The 12244-nt window shown below is 35.9% G+C and overlaps 1 protein-coding gene across 17 annotated transcripts in view; it reads right to left on the bottom strand.

Moving 5' to 3' along the window:
* Nucleotides 1-12244, bottom strand: part of MYCBP2 (MYC binding protein 2) — a 173723-nt gene that overhangs the window by 18676 nt on the left and 142803 nt on the right. For all 17 annotated transcript variants that reach the window (XM_054001515.1, XM_054001538.1, XM_054001546.1 and 14 more), the window contains 11 exons: nt 9943-11586; nt 8870-9039; nt 7903-8147; nt 7066-7233; nt 5243-5400; nt 4629-4828; nt 4199-4348; nt 2899-3059; nt 2154-2310; nt 1310-1534; nt 620-685 (listed from right to left, as the gene is read on the bottom strand). In XM_054001515.1, coding sequence (XP_053857490.1) covers nt 620-685; nt 1310-1534; nt 2154-2310; nt 2899-3059; nt 4199-4348; nt 4629-4828; nt 5243-5400; nt 7066-7233; nt 7903-8147; nt 8870-9039; nt 9943-11586 — 3344 coding nt within the window. The remainder of the gene's footprint in view (nt 1-619; nt 686-1309; nt 1535-2153; nt 2311-2898; nt 3060-4198; nt 4349-4628; nt 4829-5242; nt 5401-7065; nt 7234-7902; nt 8148-8869; nt 9040-9942; nt 11587-12244) is intronic.

Genomic DNA, 12244 nt, shown 5'->3' with positions numbered 1-12244 from the left:
ACTACTGGAAACCAAGCACTGATAGGCTGCGGCGCCTCACATCACTACTCAGAGAAGCTCAAGCCCTGAGCCAAGTGAGCCCTCTCTCCTACCCACGGGCTCATTTATAATCAAATTCTTTCCCATTTCTACAGTAATTCTCAGTGTCTGCATTGAACTGTGCTACAGCAGACAATGCTAACTTTTTTTTTTTAATACCATGAGACAGGACACGGTATGTGGGTGTGCTGGAAAGTAAAAAGCTGTTGGGAAAATGTCAGAGCAAGGAGGAAGCAAGGCTGAATCAGTTCTGGCCTGTATTCTGGGAGTTTTTTTGGGAAACCTTCTCCAGCTGAAAGGATAAGTTACCATGCAGTAATCAAAACTAAATTAATCTAAGGAACATTTTACATAACCCTGTTCTGTTTCAGTAGAAGAGTAAAAGCTTGGTCAACAGTCAGTATATATAACTGAATTCTGTCATTAATAATACAGTATTTTCCAAGGCTTATTATGACATCTGATATTTGCAAAGTAATTTATCTACTGTAAGAAATGGAAACTACTTGCTCAGAAAAATCTCTCATATGTGCACAAAAAATGAGAGCAATTTTTCTATGTCAACTGTTAAAATGTTTACCTGCTTTATTCTGCAGAGATCTTCTACTGCCTTGCCAGTTAGGAAGGTCATGGAGGTCACTTTGTTCTGCAACAAACAAGCAAAATAAGAATGAAACACTTCAACTGAGACAGTTCTGACTACTTCTTCTGTATTAAAAGAGTACATACATAAAAGAGAAAAATTGCTTCATTACAAAAAAAACCCCTGTAATCAAAAGCAAGGACAAAGAATTCTAAAATACAGCTCTCTGACACAGTCTGCTCTTTGTATTAAAAGCTGTAGTTGAAATACAGATATATTAGTAACATTACTGTACAGATCAATAAAAAAGAATGTAGAAAGTCTGGAAAATTTGGATTTTCCAAATTTCCAAAGCTCCTAATTTCAATGCTTCCACAGAAACCGTGAACAAGAAAAGTAACTTAAAATAATTAAATGATTGAAAATGCGTCTGAAATAGAACATGCCACTAGGAATTATTTCCCAGTTTCAGTTTTATGCAACTGCAAATTCAGAGAGATTGGTCTGATCATAACAGTTCCTGCTTTCTAAATCACAGGACTTAGAAACTTCACTTTGAAATGTGAACTTCTGCATTAGATTTACCAACTGACAGAGAAAATAGTGCTTCTTCACTGATAAACACATACAGCTTGGACTATGCACCTTCAATGAGAGCAACGAGAGAGAGTTTTATTTTCCTCTTACCCCAAGATCTCTGGAATTGTCTACATGAACACAAACATAACGTGCATTGATTCCTTTTACACAGTTGATTGTGATGTTTTTAGTTTTGTTTTTGTCCTCATCTCCTGACTCCCAGAACGTTTCTGTAGACCCATCTGTTAAACTACCAATCATGGCAGGTCGGCTTGATGTTTTAATGTCAACAATGCTGGTTAGGTCTTTCAGACAAACTACTATACACAGTTCCTGTGAAAACAAATGGGAATTTTTAAAATACTTAAGAGTAAGCTCAAATACAGTCATGATTTACAATTTTTAAAACCACACATACATTTCTGTTTTGATGAATGTGCTCTCCAAGAAATTTGTCCTTTATTGATTCAAATTATTCATTCCTTTAAGCCAAAGGAAACATTAATAGCTAAGAACTGAATATATTAGCAAATGCCTAAATATATTAGTAAATGGAAGAAAACACTTTAAAAATATTAAACAGAAGTATTAATTCATGCTCCTTGGAATAACAGAATGAAAAAGACGTAAGCAAAGAATAACTGAAAGTACACAATATTTAAAATTTAACCAACTCCATGACATTCCCCAAAAACTTCACTTACAAACAAGCATGCACAAGCACTGCTCCAAAACTTAGGTTTGGGTGATATACAGGCTAAGGGTCAATATTTGAATCTCTAAAACTAAATATGAGAGCCTAAGTAGCAGGGACAAGATCCTAAACTGAGATATGTTCAAGGAAATATGGCACTGCAATAAGGAATCTTTTAATTTTTAAAGAGAATCATCATCAGAAGTACAGACTGTTCACAAATGATCTCTACTTCTGAGCCAGAGCTGTAATACTTACCTGATTCATGACTTCAAAACCAGACTGAATGCTGATGCTAAAACTCTCTTCACTATCTCCATCATCAGATTTAGACAAAATATTGTTGATATGATGAAAAACATTGCTCTGGTGCAGGAACTGGTGATCAGATTGTTTAAATTTAAGACTCCAGCACCTGAAAACACATTTAGTTGACTTAGAAATTTTGAATGTTGGCAAAAAACATCACTTACTCATGAAACTATTAATCAAGTTTTTGTTTCTCAAAGTTTAACTTCAAATTTTGCAGGATCTCAAGTGTTTCTAGTGCACCATTTTGAAGAAAGCAGGAATAAACTTCTCTTAGAATTTTAATAGTAAATGTAACCATTATTATTCATTTTATGTCTTTGAGACAAATACACAGAGAAAATCTCAAAGTTTGAAGACAGTATCCAGGTGACAGATTTCTGAGCAAAGGGAACTACAAAGCCATGCACATACACACAGATCCTTCCATATTACTCTGTTAGATGTTTTCTTTTTCATAGTGGACACAGTATAGAATTTAAATGAAAGTACATTCCTCTCTACAAATTCTTTTATACAACTTATATGTATAAACATTTAAGTGTCTTTTATGTATCTGCTTCCTAGTGGTAAGGATAGATGTGCTTGTTCTCACACAAAGTGTTCAAGTTTTCTATTTACATTGCAAAATCTTTTAACCTGTAATTTTACAACATTTCCAGCCTTTTCAAGAATTTTCTGGATTTGTGCTTACCTTAAGGCCATTTGCTGTAATGCACTACCGCTGGGAAGAGACATCATAAGATCGGAGATTGTCTGAAGAAGGCGATGGAAAGTGTGGGGTAAGGGGTGAGCAGCCTCCCCAGCGATCACTATATCCGACAGAGGGTGTTCACACACTCGTGTGTCTTTTTCCTACACAGCAAAGCAATTTGTGTGTTATTAACAGACTTTCTGAGACAAAAGATTAAGTAAACAAATTCTGTCAGAGAATTTTTACAGTAAGTTACACATGAGCCTTAAACAGGGAATTTGGGAAGTGTATTGTATACTGCCACATATTTCTCATTATTTAAAGATGTGAAACATTATACAGCAATAATTTGAAAACAAAGAAACAAACCAGAAATAAATAACATATTCCAGCAGTTGAAACCAACTTTATCTGAGCAGCAAAATCCACCCATAGCAAACTCGATAACTAAGCTGATGTTATCAGTTGCTGCATTTCATTAGAGCTGTGAAAATAATAATTCTTAGTTTAGGTGTGTCAGTATCAGAAAAGCAGTGTACCAGGTTACACTGCTGAAAAGACTAATTTCAGAACAACTACTTTCAAAAATGGATTAGATATGAAGTGATAAAGATTATTCTGACTTACTGACAACACTAGCATAATTTTTTTGAGCTATTAATTGTGGACATGATAATGTTTTGAATCAGAGCTAAGTCTAGAAGAGGTTATATGAAGCTATCTTTTGGAAGTATGAGATGTTAGACTATACCATTTTGCATTCTACATTTTCAGAACTATAGATTTTCTTAAATCACTAAATTAAGTATACCCAGTGCACAAATATTTACTTATTTATATATAAACACATACACAGCAGTATTTAAATTAACTATGCAATTTTATAATTAACTATGGACTTTTCTTAGAACATGGAAAGACATAGTAAATCAAACCACAAAGCTTTTCTAAAAAATATTTTCTCTTCTCTCTTGTCACAGGGCAAAGGAGAAATAAAAAACTTTTTATTATTAGCTAATAAAAAGCTCATCCTGCAAAATTATTTTTAATGGATTAGCAATGTGCTTGCGCTTTTTGCGCTTTCCTATTTCCCAAGAATACTAAGAAGTAATGCTTTAGAAGACCTCGTGATTCATCAGCACATAGAAAGCGACGATTCAGAAGAAAAATTAATCTATGTCTACAAAATGAATTCAAGTACAATTTAAGGTTTTGTTTCACAGAGGGAGGATGAAGGAATTTTGTTTTTCAAATAGAAGTATTTCTAATTTGCATACAAAATCAGCAGAACCTCACTTACTTGTTCTGCATTTTCTTTATTTGATTTATTTTCTTCATCCTCTTCTTCTTCAGGCTCTACAGGTGCAGGAGTAAGGGAGGCCACAAAATGCCATAAAATATCATGAAGAGAAGTTGTTTGAATGACATTACAAAGAAGCCAGTTGAAGGCCTAAAACAAATTACATACAAGGAGTTACCAACTGGTTAAGCAAACCTGGAGTAAAACCATTTCCTAAACCATTTATTGCAGGAGGTGCACCGATGATTTGGACAGGCAAATAATAATGCAAAAGTCTTCAAGTAAGATGTTATTGCTCTGTAGCTGAAACAAGTTTATAAAAATGACTATTATATTACAGTGAACATGGCATAATCTTAAAAAAAATTTCCAAGGCAGAATTTATGACCACCTTATTTTAATCACACAAGAGCCATCAGTACATGAATACCTCCATGGCAAAGACTCTGCAAGCAGATTTCCGTAAGGCTTGTTTCATTGCTATTTCAAGTCCTTCCAGATCGTGATGCTGGATTACAAATGCCAGTACTGGCCACTGGAAATTTCTCTCTCCTTTGGAAAGAGAGCTGTGGGCGGAGATTAACCGAGAAAGTTCAGGAGATGGATGTCTCAGGAGAGAGGACCCCACTTCTATTCAAAAGCATAAAAATATGCATACATTAGATTCCTTGTGCATTTCAATTTTATAGCCACAGTAAAAATGAATAGCAACAAAGCACTTTTAGATTTTTTTTTTTTTGAGAGAAAACCACATTAAAAAAGCAACATGGAAAAATGATGCTTCAACTGAGAAAGAAAATACCACCTTTAACTTTTAAATCAGGCACAGAAGATTCACCACAGATTTTAGAATTACAGCAAATCCTAATCCAATTTTAGGCTAATTCTGTGCCAATTACCAAACACCTAATATTTACTGGTATTTTGTTTTATAACTAAAAAGTCACTACAAGTATTTATAAAATATATATTTGTCTACACTTTCCAAGAAGAATTGCAAGTCCTTGAATAATTCTTCCCTGCTTCTGATGTCTGTGCTCTTACCTGCATCTCCACTGTTGACTCGTCTCCTGGGGATTGCTTTTACACGTGCTGGCAAAATTGAGTGCTGTTTGTCATATTCTGATGCAACAACTGAGTATGATCTTTGGAAGACTGTGCGCTTTGCAAGATCAGTATCTGTGATTGGACTGGTTTCCAAACTACGAAGAAATCAGTGAAGTAATACACCCATTAACAAGTATACAGAGTGTATCTGAACTACACACTAATAATTAATAAGGATACATGCATTTCATAATCACAATGTTACTACTGCATGAAACTTTGTCTTATGTACCTAAGATCTGTTTAAATACTGGAAAAGAAGGAGCACATATTAGAATTACACATGGAGAAAAGCATGCAAGTGCTTTATAAACAAACGTAATGATGAACATGATGAGTTCCAAGAATTTAGGTATTTCTTTTAGAGAAATACAAACATTCAGATCATGCCTAATTTGAAGTTTCAGACCAAACTTCTCCTGAGAATGCATGTGAAAACATCTATGAAGTGAATTTTTAATATGCAAGCCAACTGAAATTTTGAACTTTATGTGAAGTAATAGTTTCTAACATCATTAGCCTTAAAGTCAAATTTGAATTGCTACAGCTATACCTCTGACATGTTTTACTCCTTACCTTCAGTGGACTTCTTACAGTCTGCAGAAGAACTCCCAGCTTATGCTGTCCCTATAGGCCTCAGGAGACCATGGTGTCCACAGTTTTAATAAAGGAATATACCAATACGATGCACTCTTAAGGAGTTTTGTTAGAAAAGTTCTATTTCTGAAAAGACTACATTATAGATTGTAGTATTCCAATAAACTATTTGTGCAGTCAGTATGAAATACAACAAGTTGAAATAGAAACAAATTAAAAGCAAATTTTCTCTGCATTACATCCTCACTATAATATGAGGAATTACTGACATCTGAAAACACGGAGCATCTAAGTAGATTCTGGACTATTATTAGTAGTAAGAACCATTTTTTCCCTGGTGAAACAAAAATTTTTACACCTGCTTGAATTAGATCACAGCAAACATAACATGACAAGAAAGTGGCTTAACCTGACAGTAACCATCTAGCACTTTTGGTCCTAGACAGCATTGTCATTTCTTCAGTGACATTTATATGTCCCACAGAACAAAGCAGCAACGTCTGCTTTGAAAAGTGTAATGTAATGAAATTTCCTCCTGATCAATTCCTTCCTGATTTATTCCTTCAGAATAAAATCCTGAAAGGAGAACAGATACTCCCTTTCAAAAAGCTCATTAATCTGCACTCAATCAGTTATGGTAAAGAACAGATACAGAGTAAAAAAAACCTGCTATATTTTCAAAGAGTTTGCAACAGTTACAGTCCTTGGATTATTGATCTTTAGATCACTTTTTCAGTCCTGTAGATTCTGGAGAATTTTTCTCTATGGGGAAATAAGCAGGCCTGAAGTAGAGGCTATGGATAAATTTCCCTGTATGCTAAGAGTCCTTATTAACTGAACACATTTTTTTTGTATTTGGGTTGTAAACCCAGCATCTTTCTAGAGAGAAGTAATTGAAGTACAGTAAAAAGTTTCAGTTCAGATTTGTATATTCCTTGCATATTTACATATTCAAACATATTTCACTGCTAACAGTTGAAAATATACCTGATATGCTATGATTCACTGAAAATTTCCTAACTACAGCTTAATATGCTTTAGCTTTTATGCTGCCATTTCAGAAACTGATCTAATACTTTAGCTTCTTAACTGCAGCAATGTTTTCCTTTTTTATGCTACTGCTTTAACTTTTGTATGTAGTACCTAGAATTACAAGGAAGTACCTTGGGGGCATAGATTTCATGTTACTCTCTGGCTCTTCGAAGACATTTGGGCTTGCGTCAGGAGTAACGGAGATGTATGGTGCAGGTACTGAAGTTGAACGCAAGTATCTCATTTCATCCTGGAATAGGTTGTCATCCTGGTACCCAACAAAATTTTCATGATGATGCCTACATGAAATGAGATTTTAAAATTAGGATTAAAGATTAAAACTTGCCGAAACACACATATGCACACAAACACTTTGTCAGCCAGTGCCATTCACATAGTCTTCACCTATTAACGCTTTTAAGCTGGTTGTGACTTTGAAGTGTTCATGGAAGATACAATGGCATTCTCAACAACACGTAGTGGGGATTACCCTTTTCTATCTTCTAGTATTTTCATCAGGTATTTCCAGAATGTATTTTAGGTCCAGAAGTCTACCCAACATACATGAGACACTACAGTGAAATTTACTTAGAATTACCAAGAAAGCACAAGTTTCTGGTTTCCTTTTTACTAATTTTAACTGTGAAGAGAAAAAAGTAGCACATATGTCTGCTACTAACACACCAAGTTAAACTCTTTGGGAAATTCTGAATTCTTTGGACAGAAACGGAACTGTTATAAAATATTTAGCATCTGAGAGCTACTTAGGGCATACTACTCTAGGAGAAAATACCATCTAAAAGACTGAACAAGATCATGGATCAAAACAGAAGAAAAAATGATAATGAAGAATTAGGAAAATATGTCTTTTTCTATGTAAGCTTTAGTTTAGTTTACACATGCATTTTTATCCAATACTCTACATAGATGAATGTTAAAATCAATATTCATACATGTCCTTTAATTACCTTGCTAATGTCTGTAGATAGAGACATGGCATTTTAATAGGAAAGTCTTCAGAAATTCCTTCTTTGAGACTGGGAAGTTGAGATTGGAATGCTTTTGCAGGGTTATAGCAGAGGATACTGGGCTCAGCAGCACTACTCAGCGACAGTAAATACAGTGCATTGGCTTTAATCACTTGATGAGCTTCCATAGTTGGCAAGGCACGAGGTGTCTTAACTTGCATTGGTTTTCTCCTAGATTGTTTAATCTAGATAAATTTAAATACGGCATAATTAAATTCACCACAGGAAAACCTGACAACCCAGCTCATAATATAGCTGCTTAATTCTACCTGTTGCAAAATACCTTCTATGACAAAACACATTTCTATTCTTTGTAAACATTTAATGAACATCTGATAGTTTAGACATTTGCCTCAGGATTAGTTTTGTGTGCAAAAAGTTTCAAAAACTTTAGTTTAAAAAATAAAGTTAAATTAGCATTATTAACATAAACGTATTTGCGTACTTTGAGCAAGATTTTGCAATTAGTCCTTGAAAACCAGTACAAGAAAAACACCTTTTGTACTATTCCCATTAAAAACTACTCTAGTGGCATCTTGTATGCAAAGATCTGGATCATTAAAGAAACTATAAACGTGAGGTTAAAACAGCATTCATTTTACCAAACAAATAAAACCATTCAGAATGAAATAAACTGACAGATACTTAACAAAATTATTACATTCAATCCTGTGGTTATACTGGGATAAAAAATACAATTACTTTACAAATTTGAGAGCACTATAATCTGAAGGGAAGAAAACCTGTCAGAAGCCAGTGAAGTTTGTATTTCATGATCTTAAACCTAACAATGAGGATAAGATGATATTCCCAAATTATGAAATTCCAAATTTCTTCGGAAACTTTTCAAGTTGTGAACACAGCACTATTAAGCAGATAGAAAGTTAAAGGTATGAGCTGAAAATACCTTCTCTCTTGCTGCTGCTTGCTTTTCACGGAGATACTTTTCTCTGCATCGATCACACACCAAATACCACGTGCTCCCTCCAATGCCACCATCGCCACAATTCCCAGCCCATCCTCCACAGAAGTGCCCAATGCTGTTGTAACCTTGGCCACCTGCATAGCGCCCACAACCTACATGGGGGAAAGGTGAGAACAACTGATTTCAAAAGCAGTTTTTATTCTATTATTTATTGCTGTAAAAGAGGGATGAAGAGGGGAGAAAGGAAGATGCTTGTCTTTTCCTGGCTTGATTTTCTACTTTTCTGTATGTCTGAATTGGTTACAAAACAAGGTTCTTGCCCATTCTTGTCCACATGTCCCACCAGTGTCTAAAGAATACAAATGCACTAGAAATGCAGTTTTCAAGTTTTGTAAAGAACTTGTCTGAAGCATGAACAGCTCCCTGTTCAGAGAGCTAAGTTATGGTTAAAGTCAGTATTTTAAGTTAGCCAACAGTATCTGTAATTTAACAAACACAAAAATCTCACCTCCTAGCTAACAAGCTTAAGAGAGAATGGAGGGTATTCTTTTGCTGATTAGAGTTTCTCAGAAAGATTCAGGACTTTAACTTTGCACAGAGCTAAAAAAAAGTACAGACCAACAAGTATTTCAAAAATATTAAGTCACTGATACCCAGTACTGACACAGCAGACAAGTTTCCTACTCTTGACAGTAGGACAGTAACAGAAAACTTCTGTCAATGCAGAAACTCCAACCAATCTCATTTTTTATTTTCAATCTTCTCAGCACAGTTTTAAATCCTAACATGTAAAACATGGCATGTTTCTGAAGGGCTACTGTAAAGTCAGAGCATTATTTTGACCTTGTTTCAAACAACTTAGAAACTTCAGATCCCTAACTACTTAAAATTATACACAATGATGTGCAACTGATCTGTATGCAAGTATAACTTTTATTTTAGTGTATATAATAGAAAGCATAGCCTGACACTTTCGTAACAGCAACTAACACCAAAGCACGTGTGTGAAATATACTTTATGGATGGACATGGGAATTAAAAACATGGAGTCTTACCTGGATGAGCTTGTCTCATGTGGTAAGTCACTGGATATGGGTGGGATTCTCCACACAACTCACAGATGGTATCTTTTTCAGGTCCTCCCACTGCAAGCTGGGCCATCTCACCAAAAAGATTTCCCCTTGGCCTAGCCTCAACCTTTTCTTTTTTCTTTTTCTCCTTTTTGGTTTTCTTGTTATCTTTGTCACTTTCCTTCTTCTTTAACACTGCACAAGAACCAGGACTTGGAAAAATCATGTTTTGGGAAGCTGCCTTAATAGTTGCTAAAGAAATATCTTCCCAGAAAGCTACTAAGTGCTGCAGTGTTAATGGAAGAGGAGACTTGGATTTCATTGTGTGATGACCGGATGTTTCAAAGGAGGTACTTTCAGTTTTTCCATCCTCACACTTTTCATGCAGAGGTGGTTCTTTTAACATTGAGAGGACTTTGTTTTTATTGATGCTACCCATTTTAGATATATCTGGTCCGTGAGGTGAGATGTTGAACATATTAAGAGCAGATGATATTTCCAATGAATGTCTATTTTTCAACTTGGTTTCTTTTTCATCTGCAGGTTGTTGAGTAAGACTGCTTCGTATGGGTGCATGTTCTTTGGACAGTTCCGGATTAAACTTCAAAAAAGATGAGCACGCCATGGCATCATGAACTATTCCTTCATGCCAAAGAAATGCAGCAAATACAGCTCGAGCACATTCTGCAACAGAAGGTGACATTGCTTGCTTGGCAGGCTCTATGGGCTTTGATCCATCTCCTTTGAAAAGGAAGTTAGATTTTTCCTTTTTGGGTCTTGTGTGCCTGCCAGCACATTTACGGCTCACTTTTGGAGATGCTCTCATGTCTTGCTCATCCTTCAGTGGTGCTTTTCCAATGCTGAAATGAACTTTATTAGAACTATCGTCCACACTTCTGAATTCAGTGTTGTCTTCACAGGTGGTATCTGTAATGCTGTCAGTCTTTAAAGTACTCGAAGTACAGACTTCAACTACCTCACTGTGAAGATTTTCTTGTACGACATGAGGGGAAGGAGCTCTGTTTTCAGTTTCTGGTGCAGGTTTTCCATCTTTTGCAGTATTTTTTGGTTTGGGTGAGGTGGACCTCCCCCTTAAGGGTTCTGTTAGTGGCACTTTCTTTTTGCGAAGGGTGTCTGGATCTAATGTGTAAGAATCTGATTTGGAGCGTTCTCGAGGAGGATCAAGCTTTGTTTTTACAGGGGATGAAGGTTTCTGAGGTAGAGTTTTGTCACTGGGTGACGAGGATCGTGGAGAACTAGCACCAGATCTAATGCCTGTAAGTGTCTTTGTCTTTGGAGAAGATGATCGGGTTCCTGGCCCTGGAGATTCAGCTCTCAGACCAGGAGTTGTTCTTCCATCAGTTTTTAGTGTTTGCAAAGTGTTATGATTTGGTGACAAAGACCTGCTGTGCGAGTCTGAGCGCAACTTTGCGGCGTCTGATTTCAGCATCAGGCACTCGCTGGCTGATAAGCCATCAGTATTTCTGGGCTTCTTCTGCTCGGCAGCAGCTCTGTTCATTCGCACATCAAGCTTGGGTGACCTGCAGTCAGCTCTGTGCTTTGATGCCATGTCTGATTTTCCTGCTGGAGAAATCGGTCTAGCAGCTCCTGTGAAATTCATTCGGTCACCTGTATAATATTTCATAATTGAATTGTTACATGTTGACAGTGACACCCTTAATAGTACAAAACAAAGACTGAAGACCTGAACACAATGTAAGTATCAAATACATGCTTCTGTTCACATTAAAATGAAAGGAAACATGAAGGGATCTTTTTCCCCTAGAATACTTTTGATACATTTCTGTTCCCAAAGATACACAGAAACAAGTGTTAGAAAGTTTTGACAGAGAAAACAGTACTATGGAGGTATCAAAGGCACAGTTCACTCTTTCTACCAAACACTAGTAAAGGAAGCCCAATTTACACCCTTAGGTGAAACTCCAGGAGTTAACTAAGTTTACCACAGTTGCAACAGAAACCAGGGACTATTTATCTATTATCTTAATGTGTGACAGGCTGACTGCAACAGGAGACTTGCACAGAGATCAAATATATTGCCAGATTTATTTTCTTCAATGCTCAAAAGCCAGGAATCGTAGGAAGTAAACACTGTTAGTAAAGCAAATTGGGCAAGAGGCCCGCAAATATGCTCAAAATTACTCAAATGGATAATCTATGGAATCTACTTTTTAAAGTCCAAAATCTACCCCATGTTCTGCTAGCAAAACACTTAAACCCCCCTCCAAAACAACAAACCCACTTTTTTCAACCACTAAGTTAAATG

The sequence above is a fragment of the Vidua macroura genome, chromosome 2, assembly GCF_024509145.1.
Source record: "Vidua macroura isolate BioBank_ID:100142 chromosome 2, ASM2450914v1, whole genome shotgun sequence".
NCBI lineage: Eukaryota > Metazoa > Chordata > Aves > Passeriformes > Viduidae > Vidua > Vidua macroura.
The sequence above is the reverse complement of the archived record's forward strand: the minus strand, read 5'-3'. Positions and strand labels throughout refer to the sequence as shown.